This window comes from Leuciscus leuciscus (assembly GCF_965113295.1).
Source record: "Leuciscus leuciscus genome assembly, chromosome: 1".
NCBI classification, from domain to species: domain Eukaryota; kingdom Metazoa; phylum Chordata; class Actinopteri; order Cypriniformes; family Leuciscidae; genus Leuciscus; species Leuciscus leuciscus.
This window is the reverse complement of record NC_138725.1, coordinates 38,935,380-38,956,101: the sequence shown is the minus strand read 5'-3', so window position 1 is coordinate 38,956,101 and position 20,722 is coordinate 38,935,380. Positions and strand designations below refer to the sequence as shown.

The following is a 20,722-nucleotide window of genomic DNA, read 5'->3' as shown; positions in this document are numbered from 1 at the left end:
GTATAATCAAAATCAGCGTTTGATGCGCTGGGCGTTAGCACTCCAAAACTACAATGTGGAGATCAAACACAAAAAAGGTGTTGATAATGTTTTGGCTGACGCTCTTTTGAGAGTATAAAAGTGTTGCTTTATTTTCACAAACAGGTTTGTTCTTAAGGGTGGGAGTGTTACGTCCCGGTGCTTGTACGTGTCTGTATATCTCTATCTCTCTCTCTATCTCTCTTTATCTAAGATATTCTTAGGTTCGCTCCACCTCTGGTATGCTGTTGGCTTGGGGAGCTGTCAGTTTTTATCAATGGCGTGACGTCACTTCCCCTGCGGCCAATCAAGTTTCCCGCTAGCAGCAATAAAAGACGCGGAACAGAACGCAAGGAAGCAACTTGTTTTTCTGCCGCTCCGTTTTTCTGCTGCTAGTACAGGCACACATTTATTTTCCTGTTGGTTCTTTGGCTGGGACATATGCTGGCAAATGTAACCTTACAGTTGACTTGCCAAATCACTTCCATTTGTTTTATAATAAAATTAATATAGGAAGTATTGGAAGTAAATTCTTTATGGGTCATCATAAATACTTTGCTTTAAAAGTACCATGTAGTCAAAAAAAAAAAAAGAAAAGATGCATCGATAATCGTTACCCTCTGAATCGTAATCGAATCGAATCGTGAGGTGCCTAGAGATTCCCACCCCTATTTGGATCTCAACCTGGATCTGGGAGCAGTATGCAACAGAAGGCATCTGTTATACATTGTATTATAAGTTATGTTTATATTAGTTCATATAATTATATCTGATGACTTGATTTATCGATGGAATAATCGGTAGGATACTCGATTTCTAAAATAATCGATAGCTGCAGCCCTTTACTGTTGCTTTAAAAAGGATTTCATAGCAATTTGGAGTTTTACTACTGAAGGCCTGTTTATTTTTTTTCATCTAGCAGTAATGAACAGAAGCCCAGAACATGTGGATATATTGACATTCAGAACATGCGAGTTTCTCAGACTTTTGTTATTATTATTATTATTATTATTTATTTTTGTTATGTTTGTTTACAAATTTTTACTTTTGTACATTTTTACATTTTTAGTTTTACATTTTGTCTAGAGCTTGTTTACATTTAGACTTTTTGTATGGTTCCTTACTGAATGCCAAAGTTGCAAGTTAAATAAAATGTTCTTAAGTAAAATTGTTGATTTTTGTTGGAAAATTAATCGTTTAGATTAATCGATTTAGTCAAGGGATTAATATAGAAATACAGAAATAGTCATTAGTGCCAGCCCTATAGCAGACAGTTTTGCAGGGATCATGGTGGAGATTTGGTCATAATCAAGAGTGAAGAGAAGTGAGTGAGTTTGTACGAATGAGTGTCTGTTAATGAATGAGAGGAGACACACTTATTCATGTTTTTATTCACACACAGAGGCTCATATCTTCATTTGTCAAGGAGAGGACTGGTGTATCTGTGTGGATTGGTTTGTCTGACACAGAGAATGAGGGCAAAATGAAATGGGTTCAACACTGAATCGAGGGTAAGTGCTGAAACACTCACAGACAACCACTGAGCTTTTATTTTTTTATTTTTTTTACAACCTTCAGGAAACAGTTGAAGGCACAAGACTCTGTAGTCTTGAAACTTCTGTAGACGTCTGACAGAAATAAAGTCAGTCTGGTTAGTAATAAGTGAAGCTGGTAATGCTGTTTGTGAAGTTGTTTAATCAAATCTTGAGAGATTTAATGTAGTTTATCTTCAGTTGATTTCATCCAAGGCTGTGGCTGGAAGTAGTTCTTGTGTTTCTCTTTCCTTCAGTGATTCTGCTTGTTAATAGCAGGTGTTCATCAATAATGCTCAATCATTATTCAATCACTTAATTATCTCATTACCTCCAACACTGATTAAGTGTTACATTTAACAGCCTGTAGTGTGCACACTAAGCAGTGTTCATTTCATCTGGGCAAACCCATGTGGGGCCTACATGGAAACTGAGAACAAAACTGGCTGGGCCCCAGTTAGATAGCCCAGGTCAAACCCATTTGGGCCCCACATGGCTGTGCTGGCTGGGCTTTTACTTAAACTCATTACTTCAGACTTATGTGCCATCCAGAAACTTGCGCTCTGCAAGCGAACAACGTCTTGTGGTGCCATCGCAAAGAGGCACAAAATCTCTTTCTCGGACCTTTACCATGACGGTTCCCTGCTGGTGGAATGATCCGCCTAACTCAACCAGAGCTGCTGAGTCCGTAGCCATTTTCAAGAAACGGCTGAAGACGCATCTTTTTCGACAGCACTTGATCCAGTAATACTAACACTTTCTCTTCTCTTCTCTTCTCTTCTCTTCTCTTCTCTTCTCTTCTCTTCTGTTATTTAAAAATAAATAAATAAATAACATGCACTGCGTTAGATTAAACTGAGAAGGGTCATAGCACTTGCATATTGTTGTCCTACTGTTAACTGCTTCTATTGTTCACATTTGTAAGTCGCTTTGGATAAAAGCATCTGCTAAATGAATAAATGTAAATGTAACATTTTATTGACTAAAAATGCGTTTGAACACATTCATCTCAAAGACGAGTTCGTTTAGAATCAGCTACATATAGCAGGTCGGCTGACTCAATTTCATTCTCATAGGCTACATTCCCGTAGCGTCACAGTGCATTTCCTTGTTGAAGCACAGTGTTCATTGACCTCAATGGGGCTGCTTTGAACAGGGTTTTTTCAGTGCTTCGAAACTAGACGGTCATTGGATAAATGCTGTGATTATGTCCCGCCCGCGGACGCTCAGCGTCTCTGGGGGTGAATGAGGAGTGGGCTGGCCTGGACTCCGGGCTTCTGCGTATTGATTAGAGGGTCTGTCGAAAGACTGCATAAAAAAAAAATCGCTGACGCTGAAGCTATTCGAGCTCAGTCCCATCGCGGATTTTGGAAGTGCAGTCGAAAGACAAACTGTCTTAATGTCCACGCCATTATGATGAGTATGAGATGGGGTACGTGCTGCCGTCACGACATTCATCTGAATCAAGAATCAGTAGGCATGGGCAATAAGAGGAGTTATATTCGCATGAGGAGAGAGCAGCCAAGATGACACCCTCTCCTTTCAGGGACCATCAGGCGATGCTCCCATCATGGGCCTTCTGGAGAAGATGATGAGTGAACTGTAAGTATTAAAAGCAAGCTGCCATCCATCCAAGTATATCTCTTGCAGTCCCATCAGCGAGTCTTCCTGTCAGAGACTCCAGACCTTCAGATCCTCAGACAAGCAGGATGCTTCTGGGCCATTCAAGTCAACAACAAAGCCTTCATCCTCAGCCACCTCTCAGAGCCGGTCCAGCTTATAAGTCAGAGCAGTACGAGGTAAGAAGTAAGGTAAGAAAGAAGCAAAGACAAACTGCTGCAACCTATTTCTTGGTATTTACTTGGCAAAATTGCTAGCCAATTTTCATCATACATTTCACACATTTATACATTTATGCCTTTATTATATTATTACTTATTATATATTTTATATTATTATTAGTATTAATAATTTTTTTAAATTAAAATTATTAAACGTATAAAAAAATATTATTAGTAGTAGTATTATTGTACTTTATTATATTTTTATTTATACCTTAATTATATTATAAAATTTATACAATTATACCTAGCTCTGCTGACCATTGAGAGGACACTGGTCAAGTCACTGGAAAAGACGCCTACACAGCAAAATCCCCAGTGTTAAATTAACACTGCTCAGTGTTTATTTGAGTCCACACTCAGAGTGTTATAAGTAACACTGAAGCAGTGTTAAAGTTAATGAGATAATTAAGTGATTAATTGTGTGATGATTGACCATTGAAGACACCTGATGTTAAGAGGCAGAATCACTGAAGGAGAAAAATAATTTTAAAAATTGTCACCATTATGGTGATCGGTGTTTAGTTTAGTTGGACTCTTGACCCTTACTTTATTAACTTTAGATTTTGTTTGGCTGCTGTAAATCAGTTATAACAGGCAGATGAACAAAGAGAAACGGTGATATGATGGTGTTGGTTATGTTTGAACATAATCATTAGTTGGCCCGAATCACTGTACTCTTTGAGAGCAGAATTTCTGAGTTAAGTTTACCTTATAGATTATAGCAGCACTGTCCTTGTAGAGCATGCCATTTTTAGCCTTTTCAATGAAATCCAAATGATCAAATCAATTAAAAAACAAAATCTTGAAATCTTGACTCCCTGAGGTAATAAACAAAATGCTTGTTGTTGTAGCATCAGGTATTTCACAGTACTTTCAAGTATGTAAGATATCACCATATCTTCAGAAAATACCAAAGTAGTGATAACATATGTGAATACATAATAAGGGAAGCACAGTAAAATAAACCATACCCATGTCCATACTTTTCATTGTGCTTCATTTGACGTGAATTACATATTGACCAGTCGAACAACAAAAAACTAACTTGTTCTCATTTGGTTATTGCAACAAACATTTTCCAAAGTTCGACCGTTCCATCACATTACACAAATTACTAAATTTCCATCACTTTTAAAGTCAACTACAATGCTTACACACACAGGAAAACCGTTTAACATGTGTTATACACACATTAGCACTGAATGCATTTTCAGATAAGTTAACAACACAAAACGAGACCATTAGCGTTTCTATTGTACTGTGGGTTACTCATTAGCGACAGGTTCGCTAACCTAGCATGGCAGTGTATAGCTGAACATCACTATTTCACACATTACGGCAAAACTACTCAACTCTAAACATTGCACATACTCACTAAGGATTCACAACACTCTTATCTCTTATACTGGGATAGATGCATGCAGTTTTGAGGAACATTAACCCACCTGTATGCAGAAACAATGAGACAGAAACTTTAGCTTGCGTTCAGCTCAACTGCAGTATTTATTCTGCAGCGCTTGCTTCCTAAGGGTTTTAAGTTCCTCCCAAGCGTTCTGCGCCATCTAGTGACCTCTTTAAGTATCACCCCACCACAGTAACTATTTAATACACAATATCATGAAATTATGATAATATATATATATATATATATATATATATATAATTATATGGGTGTCTATTTTTTTCCACATTGTTTATTTTAGCAATAAATGGTAGTATAATTAACTGTATTAACTCAATAACTTTTTTTTTTTAAACATCTCTTATGCCTAACTGTGAACACTTTATTTTTTATTTTTTACCCTTTACAGTGGCACCAAGAATGCACTGCATCATGCTTTATAATTGTCACCATTGTTGAGATTCTCAGGCTGATTCTTGATGTCTGTCTAAAATAAAAAAATAAAAAACACATCAAATTTTGTATGTGGACAACTTTTAAGAAATTATTTGGATTACATTGTAAAAGTTACAAATATTATTCTTTTCAAGGACAGTGCTGCTATAATTAATTAATTAAATCTAACTCAGAAATTGGACTTTATATGAGTTCAGTGATTCAGGTCAAATGATTGTGAAATAATGATTATGTTAAAACACAACCAACACCATCAGATCACCTTTTCTCTTTGTTCATCTGGCTGTTTTTACTCAGGTACAGCAGCCAAACAAAATCTAAAGTTAATGCTCTAACCCCTAATTTCCACCAACTGCGGAACGGCTGCGGATCCGCTCCGGAACGACGGCGGAGTCAATAGGTTTCCATTAAAGTCAATGTGTGTATTTTCACTGACTGCGGAACGGCTGCGGTTTGACTCCGGCGATCCGCAGCCCTCCGGAGCAGATACGCAGAGCTTCTATTTTTTCCGGATGCCGGAGAGCTCCGTAGCAATTCAGCACTTATATTGCGCGATCATACGTGAATTTACGTATAAATAAATGGACAATTTTTATGATGTAGGCTGAAAATGAGCTTCCCCTCTTTGAAAGACCAGCAGCCGCCACTGATTAGTATGGGAGTGCGTTGGACTCACGGACATTTAGATGCTATGGACTACACGTTGGTTATCTTATCCGTGAGAAGAGGACTCTGATTCGCTGGACTCTGATCAGAGTGTTCTAGATCGGGTGATTTGGATTTCGTTTGCTGCTGTCGGGGAAGAAGATAGTGAGCTGATGGGTTATGTAAGAGCCAGTGTTGTTCGTATGTGCTCGCAGAGGATGAAGAGTTGCTGAAATGTACTGTGGGGTTTGCTGTTAATTTCAGGTGTCTTCAATAATGTTCAATCATCACTCAATTAATCACTTAATTATCTCATTAACTTTAAAGGAATGTATTTCAATTAATCATAAAATGGCCCTGATATGTCACTAGACATTAAGAAATCATGTTCATTTCAAATACTTACATCATTGAAAACAGTAGTCCGGCCAGGATATTGTCATTTAAAAGTGAAGTTGCAGCCCTCAACTGATGTTGATGTTGTCATGTTGTGTTTTGGCCTGATGCTCCACCCTCCACCTATCTACCAATCACGAAGTCAGTAGTGGTTCGGCATCCGGGTTGCCAGCTCTGCTCTAGTTACCACAGCTGCAGCTACAAACGTGTCGCATAAAAAATGTCTAACGTTACGAAACATAAAAAACCTCGTTATGAATCCGAAATACGTTGTGACAAAGTCAGAAAAAAAACTTACTGTGTAGGACTCGTCACTTGCCATTGGAAGCTCCTTGTAGCAGCCTACGTTCCTGCTGGATCCTGCAGCCTAACTGGCAACCTCGAGTCAGGGGGGAGGGGGGGGATACACCGCTCTACAGTAATTTGAAAGTGATTGCAGTACCAGTTTTGGCCACAATCTTACATACGGTTCCTTTAACACTGCTTCAGTGTGACTTATAACACTCCGAGTGTGGACTCAAATAAACACTGAGAGTGTTCATTTAACACTGGGGATTGGTGTCAAACCTGTTTGCTGCTGGTAATGACACGACCGGCACGACACTGATGCTCGTGGCGAAATATCCAAATATTTGCCTAGAAGATGTCCAAACTGCATTGTTTATGGACTTCACAGTTCAGGTCACTTCTTTTTCTAAAGCTTTTCAAAGTGAACACGGTGTCACAGCAGAGATCTCTCTGATCTCCTCTTGTCTTGACATCAGTGACCATAAATGTGTCGGAATCAGCACCTCTTTCACACAAGAAAGCATTGAATATTTTTTCACATCAGGATCTTAATAAATAGATTACAAAAACAAAAAATGTTTCTAAATTTCTTGGCTACTCTAAATCAAGAAAAGTTTATGCAAATTAACCTCTTTGTTTAGAGCACGCTTTTCTTAAACAACTTTTGAATCACAATAATTTCATTTATCTTTGTTTTGTTTGTTTAAAGTTACTGCATCCGTTACTTTCACAGAGTCAGAACTGCTCAAAGTGATAAGGAGTGTCAAGCTTTATTTGCACGTCTGCAGGAACTCGGTGTGTCCAGTGTGAAACCACACAGACTTCACATGTGCAGCATCATGATAAGCTCATTGTTATATCCCACAACACACACATTATCAGCGATATAAAAAAGTCACCTTCCTCATCTCTTTCAAACGTCGTTGTTGTCTGGCTGTGAGCGACTGACTTCTCAGGTAAATTTGGGAGTTAAGTAAAAGTCAATATATCGATAGAGATCACAGGTTTAATTGCATATTTGTGACCCTGGACCACAAAATCAGTCTTATGTGTAATTTGTTTTTAAATTGAGATTCATACATCATCTGAAAGCTGAATACATAATCTTTCCATTAATATTAGGTTTGTAAGGATATGACAATATTTGGCCTAGATACAACTATTTGAAAATCTGGAAACTGAGGGTGCAGAAAAATCTAAATATTGAGAAAATCGCCTTTAAAGTTGTCCATTTCTATAGGCGATTGTGCTGCATCCACTCACAAAAATACATTTTTTATATATTTAAGGTGGGAAATTTACAAAAATATATTCATGGATCATGATCTTTACTTAATATCCTGATGATTTTTGGCATAAAAGAAAAATCGATCATTTTGACCCATACAATGTTTTGTTGGCTATTGCCACAAATATACCTGTGCAACTTTAAGGGATAGTTCACTTTGAAATTAATTTTTGGTATGTTTTAGCTTACCTCAAGGGCATCCAAGATGTAGGTGTCTTTTTTTCCGCAGTAGTTTCAATTTTTATATTTTTAGGTCAAACCGTTCTTGTCTGTCAGTCATATAATGCAGGTCTATGGTCACGGTCTCAAAACACAAGCACAGAGTCCAAATTAAACAATTCCCCATCGTAAGTACACATTGATGGCCTAAGGCACGAAACGAGCGGTTTGCGTGAGAAAACGAACAGTGTTTATATCGTTTTTACCTCTTATACGCAGACATGTCCCGAGTGATCTGATCTGACGTGTACGCAGACTGGTGCATAGATATATAAACACTAGATGTCGCCTTAAAGACATTCGTTCCAATGAACTGCCGTAGACAAGGCGACATCTAGTGTTTATATATCTATGCACCAGTCTGCGTACACGTCAGATCAGATCACTCGGACATGTCTGCGTATAAGAGGTAAAAACGATATAAATACTGTTCGTTTTCTCACACAAACCGCTCGTTTCGTGTCTTAGGCCATCAATGTGTACTTACGATGGGGAATTGTTTAATTTGGACGATGGGGAATTGTTTAATTTGGACTCTGTGCTTGTGTTTTGAGACCGTGACCATAGACCTGCATTATATGACTGACAGACAAGAACGGTTTGACCTAAAAATATCAAAATTGAAACTACTGCGGAAAAAAAGACACCTACATCTTGGATGCCCTTGAGGTAAGCTAAAACATACCAAAAATTAATTTCAAAGTGAACTATCCCTTTAAGACTGGTTTTGTGAACCAGGGTCACATTTGACGTTTTTTCAATACGACATACAAACAAATTTTAAACTGTGTTTTGTAAGAAGTTGGTGAACAGTTTAACTGTTATTAAGTGATAGATTTAATATATGTGAGATGCTGTTGTGTTTCTGGATGTCTTTCATCATCTGTTCTTCACTAGATCTACTAGATCATCAGAGGGATTTGACTGAATCAAGATGCTGCTGATCATTGAAGCTCTTCTTCTTATTTTAGTTGCTCTAGGACAGGTAAGCTTGTGTTCTACATTTACATTTTCATTTATGCATTTGGCAGATGCTTTTATCCAAAGCGACTTACATTGTATTTCAAGGTGCACAATTACATTCTTATCAGTTCTTGTTTTCCTTGGGAATCAAACCCATGACCTTGGCGTTGCAAGTGCCAACACTGTATGAGCTACATGACAGTTGGTAAGAATATTACAGACATGAATACTGATGATGTGATCATTATGATTCCTGTTACTGCAGGATCACAGCGCTGCTGTTGTTGAAGGAAAGAAATATCCATTGGATATGGCACTGGATTCTGTTGATGACCAGTATGAGGGTTGTAGAGACAACATGGCGAATCTGGTGAAGACAAAATATCTGAAGGAGGAAATCAAAAAGTCTTCTGAATTTAGAGATACTTGGCACGACGGTGAAAACAATGCCAAGAAACCACGGGATAATTTGGAACAGATTCATTCAGTCGCCATTTATGTGTACACTAACATGAATTCGAATGTTTATCGTGATTTCAATAATGCTGTCCGTAGTGAGAAACAAAAATACAAAGACAAGACATTCAAATGGTATTCACTTCACTTTCTGGTAACAGATGCAATACAGATTCTGAACAAAACACAAAGTAAATGCAATAAAACTTATCGCGGCACTACAGTTGAGTTTGATAAGAATGTTCTGAACAAAGAGGTTCGTTTCGGCTCATTTACATCCTCCTCTCTTGATCCTAAGGTAGCAAATGATTTTGGACCAAAATCTTGTTTTGAAATTGAAACTTGTGAAGGCGCTGATGTGATCAAATACTCCAAATATCCTGACCAGAAAGAGGTGCTGATTCCTCCATATGAGAAGTTTAAAGTCACTGATGTCAAGACAAAAGGTCAGGATGGTGCCTGGTGTGACACTGTGTTCAAGCTGAAAAGCACTGGGAAAATAAGTTACCTGAACTGTGGTGTTGATGTAAAACTGGTACAGGACAGGGCCAAACTTTAAATCTTCACTCATTGTGTCTCTTCAAGTCAAACGTTGCTTTCATTATAATGTTTGATGGCTTCATTAATTCCGAATTATAATCATCTTTACAAGTTTTAAGTCAATCAACAATGAATTCCTCTGCTTTGTTAACTTTTGATTTAGTTTTTGTTTTCACATGTAACTCTGTGTGTTGTGCAAGAGGAAAGTGAATAGGCAAAAGCTTATAGGCAACATTTTAATTACATGTTAATAATAATGTACCAGCTGACAGGGTTCCCTGTATAGTTTTTTTTTTTTTCTTGAGAAAAAGTAACATGTACTGTACCTAATATATATTGAAATAAATTGATATTAAAATGAAACTGAATCATAAGCTTATGAATCAAAATCAAATCAAATCCTGAAATTTGTGTCAATGCCCAGCCCTGATAAAAACACAGTAGGCCTACCAGTCATTGTATCATGTAAACATTGTAATGTATTGTCAGGAAACCTATAATGAAATTCTGTTCAGTTACCAAATGTTTTGACAAACACAATACAGTTCTTGTGATGCAAGGTTTTGTGTTTTGTTCTTCAAAAAACTCACTCACTCACCGCCCGCAGGAATAATTATTACTCTGAACTCAAAAGTTGGCAGCCCTAGTATTTATTTTGGTTGAACTTCGTAGTAAAACGTAGAGAATTTAAAAGCTGAGAATTTGTTTCATATTAAAGGTAACTTGCTCTGTCTTGTCTGTCGGCGGCTTGTCAATGTCCTCTTTGCTCCACAATGTTTTTTCACTGTGTGATCAAATGGGTTTGGAGTGAGAACAGTGTCAGTTGAATCAATTGAGTCTCAAGCTGAATTTGTAAGAGCTGGCAGACCTGCTTTCCTCAAGCGTACACTCAAGTTTTTTTTTTTTTTTTTTGTCTGTTTTTTTTTAACAAAACAAAACCAGTAAAAGAAGAGAGGTACTTCAAAAAAAATGTCAATCTCAGTGGGTTAAACTTAATATTATATGAGCTGATTAATTATATGTTCACTTAAACTGCCTAAAACTGTGTACAACCCTGAATTTGTTAGCATTAAAATTAAATTGACAAAATTCATAATTATTTTGTCAAAAAAGTAAGTTGTAAACTGAGCCTAAATAACCATTTATCATGATACTTCTGCAGTTTCAACTGTATATAATTTAGTTGTCCTTTGGTTACAGCACCACCCACTGGTCAAAGTGTATGCATCATATTTAGCAAAACATTGAACATAATTTTGCATCTGTAACTTTCACAGAGTCAGAACTGCTGAGTGTAAAACACTTAGATGTGTAAAGCTTTTGTTGTTGTTGTTTTTAAAAAAAACAAAAAAACTTTTTGGCCAGGAACTCAGTTTGTCCAGTGAGAAACCATAGACCTTCACAAGTTCTCCATTATGATGAGCTCAACAGTTCAGTTCACATCAATATCACACTTCAGCTGTTATACCTCAGAAAAAGAAACACACACACACACACACACACACACACACACACACACACACACACACACACACACACACACACACACACACACACACACACACACACACACACACACACACACACACACACACACACAACTAGTGATCCTCATCTTAGTTTGAAGAGTTGTGGTCGTCTGGCTGTAAACAAATTATTTTTCTGATCTTCTTCTCTCGTAGTTGCTCCTGAGCTCCTGAAAACAAATAATTTTGCTTACAAAAAAAGACAATATAGGAGGTAAAGTACAAGGTGAAGCTTATTGTGCAATACTATGCACATTGCTACTCTTTTTTTTTTTTTTTTTTTTTACATCAGATCCCCTTCCTGACACACATTTACACTCTATGTCAATTTGTCATATCCAATGCACCCAACCTGAATGTCTTTGTACTGTGTGTGGGGGAAATCCATGCTGACACATGGGAGAACCTGCAAACTCCACACAGAATGGGTGGAGCCAGGACTTGAACCGGGACCGTCTTGCTGTGAGTCGACAGTGCTACCCACTGAGTCACCGTGCAGCATCTGTTCTTCGCTAGATCTAGAGCATCTGAGGGATTTCACTGAATCAAGTTAACAGACTTTGTTTAACTGTAACTTTCACAGAGTCAGAAATGCTGACTTTGATTGAAATGCTGAAATTGATCAAGTATACACTTTCCATTAATACAAAATGTGTTGCTATTTAACTTTAAGTGCACTTCTGACTACAGTACCATCAACTATAGACAAAAAAATTAACTATTGTTTTATAATGCAAAAGTCATTATTCATTCCTTACAGATAACACATTAAGAAACACCTTTCTGCATATTTAAACTGAATCACATACCATTTTTCACTTTAACTCTGACAAAGCTTCAACACCCTTCTCACAAAAACCCCATTGTATGTGTCATTGCCACAAAAAAAAAAAACCCCACAAAAGTTTTGTTATCACACTATCAAAACCTACAGGAGGTGTCGTGTCTTTTCTTCTTAGCATGCAATTATGACGATTGACAACTTGAATTAAAATAAAACTAACTGTTTGCTGAAGTTGTGAGCAGTATTAAACAGGGATTCAATTGTTTCTGCAGCGCACATATTGAATCACATTCTTAGTTCTCTGCCCTGTTCCTCACAGCTCTAACTCTCTCCAAAGCATTATGGGAAGTGCATTTTTAAAGCTGAACAGCCTATATCAAGGCAGTTTACCCTGTTTCTGTTATTATTCAGCACTATTATGAACATTCAAAACTATTATTATTCTAAATGATTCAAAACAGGGGAGCATGTCATGTGTTTGTCTCTGTAATTATTAAAAAACCATTATTTAGTTTTGTGCTTAATATGAATGACCTGAATGATGCACATTTCCATGATCATAATCTGATGTCAACCCTGCTTTCTGCTGGCACTGATATGACAGGAACGAGTTTGTCCTTTGTAAACCACAAATACACCAGACTTTCACAGGTGTTGCATTATGGAGAGTTAAACTATTCAGATGAACTGTTGCACAGTTTCTATATGTTCCAGTGCTCAAGCACAGACATTTTCAGTGATATAAAAAAGCCACTTTCCTCATCTCTTGGTTTGAAGAGTCGTTGTCGTCTGGCTGTGAGGGACTGACTTTTCTGATCTTCTCCTCTCCTCTCATTGAGCTCCCAAAAAAAGAGAAGAAGAATAAACCACTATATTCTCAGGTAATTTTAGGGGACATTTTGCCATTGGAGTAATGAATTTAGTGAAACGCTGTTGTCTTTCATCATCTGTTCTTCACTAGATCTACTAGATCATCAGAGGGATTTGACTGAATCAAGATGCTGCTGATCATTGAAGCTCTTCTTCTCATTTTAGCTGCTCTAGGACAGGTAAGCTTGGTTCAAAGACGGCCGTTGTCACAGTCTTGCGACCAAAGATAGTCTGTGATCATTTACTGACAGTGTCAGAGATTTAGCATGATCATCTCACAGTGTGTTTGCTGCTACGACCTACGTCTTCTGACTAGCCAATGAAAATGCAACATGAAATGGCGTACTGATCAATGTGACATGGCCCTAAAACTCTTTACCTCAAGCTCCATTTGCAAAATTGGTCTATTTTCCCCAAGCAATGACTGCGTCCATATTCTCCTCTTTCACTTCCTCTTTTTTTCAACGCACATATAAAAACATTGCCAAAGTCCAATTCAACTTGCTCTAAGATGCATCTACTGATTTACAAATTATTTAGTTTTGCCCAAAATATGAATGACCTGAATGATGCACATTTCCTTGATCATATCTGGTGTTAACACTGTTTTATGCTGGTACTGACATGACAGGAACGAGTTTGTCCTTTGTGAAACCCCACATTTCTTAATGCATTTACTTGCATCTTTTAGCATCAGATTACTGAACATTTGTAGTGCTTTCTGTCTAACTGTCTGCAATATCATACTGACTGAATGAGTGCAATGCAGCAATATTTTCAATATGCTAAAGTGTTTTTGCTATCAAAAAATTGATATATATATATATTTTTTTTTTAGTGATGTTGGAGTGTTTGTGGTTTTCATTGTGCAGAAGAGTGACTCTTGTGGTTTTGTTGTGTTTGGCTTTACTAACACCATGACGCTTTATGAAATGAGCAATAGCTGCTAAAACCTGTGTTCATCCCTTTACATTCAGTCAAAAATTATGTTGAAAATGAAAAAGATTTTAAGTAAATAACTGAGAGATTAAATTTCTTTCAAAAAATATTAGGCTATTTGTTTGATTCGACTCAATCTATTCTTCTTATACTTAAAAAGGGTGGGAAGTTTTCCTCTATTTAATTAAGTTCACTCAAATTTTTTTTTTGTAAATCAGATTGTGAAATGTATGCAAGATTATGACTCATCTTAAGCAGAGAGAAACTCAGAGTTTGTCTTGCATGAAACCACAGGTCTTTAAAAGTGTTGCATTATCAGATGAGCTTGATGCTTCATGATTATTTTATCTCTATATTGATCTTACAGTGACTCAAATATATTTCTGAATGTGAAAAATTTACTTTGTTGTCCCACCACAACTCTAAAGTAGAAGAAGGTTTTGGAAATGTTCCTTGTGACTAATAAAATATTTCTTGAAGCCTTCCTGAAAAGTGCTGATTCCATGAGAGATGTTTATTATTAAAATAAATCAGAGAAATAAGACTGGGCCAAACTGTGAATTATCATTCATTGCATTTCAAATTCTAGTTGCTTCAATTTAATTATAACATTTAATAGATTGATTAATTCTGAATGAAAATCAGTCTTTACAAGTTTTAACTCAGATGTTCAAACTGCAGAGAGAGAAAAACAATGTTTTCATCACCACTTTTGTCTGTGAAGCATTGTAACGATACACCTTACTAATATTTATCACTTTTATGGTATCTCAGATTGAGTTCATTGATTGGTTACAGAGGACAGGAAGAACTTCATATGAGTTGAGTATAATGCATATATTTATAACTTTCGTATTTTTTTTTAGTTTTTTTTTTACTCCGTTTCAGGGTTCTGTCACTCCTGTTTATTCTTGGTTTTGGTGACAGAACTCTGCTATTGTCTTGTCTTGGTGAGCGTGCGGTTTCGAGCTCACTCGGGCCGTGCGTTCTTCTGTCCAATGAGTTGTTTAGTGTGCGGAGTGGGGTGTTCGGATCCTGTCACTTCAGTCTAGTTTGGTTTCGGCTTATGAGTGTTCTTATTGGCTGCGTGTTCGTAACTTGTTTTGTTTGAGCACATGACTTGTGATTTTTGTGATACATTTTTTCTTTGTTCTGTTTAGTGCAGGGGTCTCCAAACTCGGTCCTGGAGGGCCACTGTCTTGCAGAGTTTAGCTCCAACCCTGATAAACTATCATGCCTGTATCTCTCTAGTAATCCTGAAGACATATTGATTAGCTGGTTCAGATGTGTTTGATTAGGGTCCCAGATAGCAAGCAACCATCGAAACAATGTTAAATCAATGATACTGTGTCAATGTAAACTGCATTGAATCAACATCACTTTTGCACCTGCAATTAATGTTGAATTTTTATTTTTAAATTTCATCCAAAATCAATGATGATGGAATTGAATCAATGTTACAATGTGATGCTGGTTCAACATCATGTTTGCACTCTCAGAAAATGAAACACAACAACTAAATCAACTGGAAATAAAAGAAGACCATACATCTCTCAAGATCTCAGCAGAAGGTCTTTTTGAGAAATAACAGAGGTTTAGATGTTGATGTTTTATAAAAAAAAAAGTGGTTACCATTATGGTGATCGGTGTTTCTTTTAGTTGGTCAGTTTGGCTCTTGGCTTTTTATGTGAGTTTGTAATTTTTGCAACAAAGATGATCAGGGGTCTGTACTATGATGAACAAACAAACTCAGGGTTACAGGATTAGTTTTGAGTTGACAAAACCAAACCAATCCAACCAGGCTTTGTTGGTACCGTGATGCTGATCATCAACTTTCTCTGTCAACTCAGGCTTTGATCCTGAGTTTAGGTGTGACATCAGCAGCGCGATTCACTACAGAATGTTACGAGATTGAAAAATCACAGCAAGAAGAAAATAGCTGTCTATGAAAGAGGACAACTAAAATAAAAAGTCTTGCTATATCAGTGCAAGTAAAAGTTGTGAAGTTAGTTTATACATTTGATAAAGGTAGAGAAAATGTAACATTTAACCTCACATATAGTCATTTTATAGCTTTATCTATTGGTTCTAAAGCGTATTTATATGTGTCATTTTTAACTTTTCAAAAGTTTTGGACAATCTCACACAAATTTCTTCAGTTACAAATGATTTTTATCACATCAGTGGAGTTCATTACCTTCTTCTCTTATTACTTTTAAGTACCAAAAGTGAATCAATCAATTCAAATTACAATGAATGCAATTGTTTAACTGCAGTCCTTTGCCTGTTACTAAAGCAGACAAGTTGATCTACTTTATCAACGCAGAAATGTTCTCCATGAACACCTGCAATTGCTGATAAAGCACATACCTAATGAAAGTCAAGGGTCAAGAGCCCAACTAAAGCACACACTGATCTCCATGATGGTAACCTCAAATGAAACATTTTCAATAAGACATCAACATCTAAACCTCTGTTAATTCTCAATAAGAACTTCTGTAGACGTGTGACAGAAATAAAGTCAGTCTGGTTAGTAATAAGTGAAGCTGGTAATGCTGTTTGTGGAGTTGTTTAATCAGATCTTCAGAGAGTTAATGTCTTTTATCTTCAGTTTATCTAAGGCTGTGTCTGAATAAAGTTGTAGTTTGTGTTCTTATTACTCTTTCGAAAGATGATTGAAATTATGTTTCAGGAACATCACACTAACCTTTAAATAACATTCTAGTAGCATTAAGAAAACTGGATATTTTTATGTTCTTGGACTGTTAGAAATCAACGTTCCTATAATGTTGAATTTTAAATCAAAATTAAGTTGAAAGAAAGTTTGAGGAACATTATACTTTTAAAACACGTTCCTCTAACGTCAAGAAAACTGGACATTTTTCACGTTCCCAGAACCAACACTGAATATTTGGAGAACGTTCTTATAACAAAAGTCTGTTATATGGCAATGAACACCGCTAAAAGCCAAACCACTTTCATGGTGCCTAAAACCCTGGGTTGGCGCAAACTAAACTGAAACATATCGGTCTAGCCACCTAATCCGGCTTCATGGTATAGGCCCCTGGTGATATAGTTTGCAGCATCATAATTCACTAATCGTATCTCTGACCAAAAGTGCTTTTTTGTTATTAATAGATTATATTCAACAACAATATTTTCTTGCCACAGATCAGACATTCTGAATTTTTGAAAAAACATTATCGTGACAAGCTTCATACGACAATGCATGTTGAAGCACCTTAGTATAAAACCAGCATGAATGAAGCATGTCACCATTGTTGAGAGTCATGCTGATTCTTGATATGCACTGTTAGACTTTTCAAGGGTTTTTTACAGTAACTTACTGGCAACACTGTTGCCAGTAAGTTACTGTAATTAAGAGTTACAGTACCAAACCGTATTTCAGTTTTGTGTAATACAGTGCATTACTGTAAAAACGAAGCTAATCAGTACAGTGCATTACTGTAAAAACTAAGCTAATCAGTACACTACTGTAATTATTTTTATTTGTACTAAATATAAATTAGATTTGATAATTTTGATATATGATTAATTTTATTTTTATCCTACATAAGTACTACTTTAATACAAACCAATTAGACAAAGTTATCACAAAATACCATTTTTTTATTTAAAACATTTCATATATATCACAAAATAAACATGCCAATGCTGGAAATGATGTGTGAAATTTTTACACATTAATGGGTAAGTTTAGAGACAACATTTTTTGTGTTAATTTTAACTCATTCATTGTGTTAATGATTTTGACAAAGTAAATATGTCAGAGAGGTTAGCACAAAGATGTGTAAACGTGTTAAATTAACACATTATGTGCTGTCCTTCACTGCAAACATTTTTGAAAACATACATAAAATCATAAACAAAACATTAGCATTTGACTAAATGAATGTAGAGTCATTGGTTGTTTAGCTTATACAAGTATTATAATGAAATATCAACCATTACATTCATAAAACTGCAGAATATAAATACATTTTTAAGCATTCAAAAAGGAAATGTCCAAAACAGGACAAAACACAGTTCTTTTCACAATACAAGACACATAACCCCACCTTAAAAATAATTTCACTTATTTCCAAAAATGTGTTGGATTCATGTACACTGGTGGCCAAAAGAAGTATTTAAGTGGCGTAATGTTTTTGAAAGAAGTCTCTTTGATGCTCAAGAAACATTTATTATTATTATCAATGTCTGACTGTCTACTCCATCTTTTCTACAGCATAGGAGTAAAAGTCATCATCAAAATAATCTTTAAAAAGCCAACACAATGTTTTTGTCCACCTTTGTGAATAAATGAACTTCTCCAAAGATTGGTTCCTGTTCAGAACTTGATTGACAACATCAGAGTGTTCCCTGGTCTGCATGCGTGCCCACAAACACAAATGTACTCAGTCCTTCAGAGGAGATCCCGGTTCCAAAACTATATGAGAGAGAGAGAGAGAGAGAGAGAGAGAGAGAGAGAGAGAGAGAGAGAGAATTAGTGTCACATTATTTTTAACCTCCTTTTTTGTTATTTTTTATTATTATTTTCACAAAAACTTACATTTACATTTACATTTACAAATAAAAACTTAAGAATATATATTTGTAAACAGCTTTTGTCAATAAATAGCATACAAAAGAACTAAATTAAATTATGCCAGATTAAATTTTAATACTTACAAATCCTAAATTCTGTCCAAAAATGCTGAGATGCATAGAAAGAAGTTGAACGACTGAAATAGATGATTTTAGCCCATTTCAGCTTGTCTGCAGTGGAGGGGTTCCTGTTTGAGACAAATACACAGTAAGATACATGCAAGAAATCACTGTGTGATGATCGTTCTCCTTCCTACAGTAGTTAACCCACCTGTGCGCTGATATTAGGACCTTCCTAGTCAGGTGGAACTGCAATGGTAGAGTCGCTGGCTAATAAAATATAAAAATAATGCAAAAATATAAACTTAAGTTGTTTAGAATGCTAGATTTGGTCTTAGTGAGAGTTTTACTGCAGTGCTTACCTGGATACATTTAATCTGGTGAGACTGAACAAAGACAATGGTCCATCTTCTGATTGGTTCATTTGCTGTGTAATAAAGTTAGACATAATGCAAAGGTCACTTATTTGATATAAAGTTAGCCATTTTTATAGAGATTTTATAAGATATTGTTAGCTACCTAGTCTGCACCAGTGGCTCAAAAGCAATTTTCACATAGTGTATGCTAATCATTTCAGCAAACTTCTCAAAATATATCACAAATGGGCTGGCCTACCTCTGGAATCTTGCTAAGTCACTGGCGCGAATTGGCGCTTTGTTGCAGTTGCCTTTAAACACAAAAATGGAAGTAAATATTAAATTCCATAAAAAAAAAAAAAAACTATAATATGGTATAGTTTGCAAACTAATGCTAAAACTATAAAGGTTCTCATCAGTAGGCCAACATTAAGATATAAACAGAATTTCACATTAGTTTATTCACATTTATTGTTAATGTAAACGCGTTGCTCGTTGGCATATTTTAACTCGACAATTCAATAATCTAACAAAGTGTGTAAAATGAAACGTTAGCTCAGTTTACCATGGTAAAGTTCGTTACCGCCATGTTGACGACGAGTAACGTTAGGCTAACGTTAACGTTATAACATACGTTAAACTGGGCACAATCCTGTCAACATGTACAGAATGTTTTTTTTTTTTGTTTTTTTTTACCTTGCTTGCTGATCTCTCTCTCTCGGTGAAGTGAATTCCGTCTCTTCCCCGGGCCAGACACGAACGTCGCGATCCAACAAAAGACAGACCCCATTACCTACACTGGATGTCTGTCTGACGCGACACGACAAATCCCAGACAGTATAGTGATGCGCCGCGGCCGTTATATTTCAGACGTAGTCCGATACGAGTCCAAGCGCTCGCACTAGTTCTTACAAGGGATAAACAGGTTTGCATTTAAAGGTCCGGTCGCTTCAATGTGTCCAATATAGACAGCCTCTGGCTATTATAGCGTTGTAGACACGTGGTGTAAGGCAAAAATTAGGAAATAAAAAGCACGGTGGAATGGTGCCAGCCAGAGAGGCAGTTACGTCAAATACAGTAGTATACAGCAAATTTAAAAAATACAGTAAGTCTCTGTATGTGGTGTTAGACGTCACAGAAAATTCCCATGATGCAATTGGAATCACAGTTATTTACTGTAAAGAGAAATAGCAGTATAATACTGGGGGATTTAAAGTAAATAACTGTAGAAATTACAGAAAAGTCTAACAGTGTGCATGTGTGTAAAAACAACAACAACAACAACAACAACAAAAAAATCCTACAATGTCCTTAAAAATAAAAATGCAGTTGGTGGTGAATATAATCTATTAATAAGCACTTTTGGTCAGGGGTCAAATTTGTGAATTATTCTCCTTCTAATTATTAGTGGTGGGCAGATCGAGGCTTTGTGAAACAATGAAACAGTTGAAGCAAATGTGCCATATTGTGTGGAGGCTTCGAAACAATCCGACACCCATCTCAACGGTGACACCTAGTGGTCACTTGCAGGTGTT

At 36.4% G+C, this 20,722-nt stretch overlaps 3 protein-coding genes and 1 long non-coding RNA gene across 8 annotated transcripts in view; 3 read left to right on the top strand and 1 right to left on the bottom strand.

Annotated features, from left to right (window-relative positions):
* Positions 1-20,722, top strand: part of LOC309507668 (NAD(P)(+)--arginine ADP-ribosyltransferase 2-like) — a 246,493-nt gene that overhangs the window by 198,422 nt on the left and 27,349 nt on the right. The window lies entirely within an intron of this gene.
* LOC309507776 (T-cell ecto-ADP-ribosyltransferase 2-like) overlaps positions 1-20,722 on the top strand; it is a 169,009-nt gene that overhangs the window by 139,948 nt on the left and 8,339 nt on the right. Inside the window, exons 1-2 of one of the 3 annotated variants that reach the window (XM_082182158.1) lie at positions 12,287-13,238; positions 13,319-13,406. The exons of the other annotated variants lie outside the window; for them this stretch is intronic. Coding sequence (XP_082038284.1) covers positions 13,356-13,406 — 51 coding nt within the window. The 5' untranslated portion in view covers positions 12,287-13,238; positions 13,319-13,355. Of the gene's footprint in view, positions 1-12,286; positions 13,239-13,318; positions 13,407-20,722 lie in introns of those variants that run through there. 3 annotated transcript variants of the gene reach the window in all.
* LOC309507742 (erythroblast NAD(P)(+)--arginine ADP-ribosyltransferase-like) lies at positions 3,343-10,415 on the top strand. Of its 3 annotated transcripts, none has more exons than XM_082182093.1 (3): positions 3,343-3,361; positions 8,986-9,073; positions 9,317-10,415. In XM_082182093.1, the coding sequence occupies exons 2-3, from the start codon at positions 9,023-9,025 to the stop codon at positions 10,064-10,066; spliced, it is 801 nt and encodes a 266-aa protein (XP_082038219.1). In that variant the 5' UTR covers positions 3,343-3,361; positions 8,986-9,022; the 3' UTR covers positions 10,067-10,415. The 3 variants fall into 3 exon arrangements, with proteins under 3 accessions (XP_082038219.1, XP_082038218.1, XP_082038217.1); XM_082182092.1 differs by lacking the exon at positions 3,343-3,361 and adding an exon at positions 7,519-7,537; XM_082182091.1 differs by lacking the exon at positions 3,343-3,361 and having other exon boundaries at positions 8,847-9,073.
* On the bottom strand, positions 19,051-19,697 carry LOC309508135. Its single transcript, XR_014209408.1, has 3 exons — positions 19,447-19,697; positions 19,194-19,258; positions 19,051-19,101 (listed from the first exon to the last, which is right to left on the bottom strand). It is a non-coding gene; the product is annotated as an uncharacterized lncRNA (long non-coding RNA).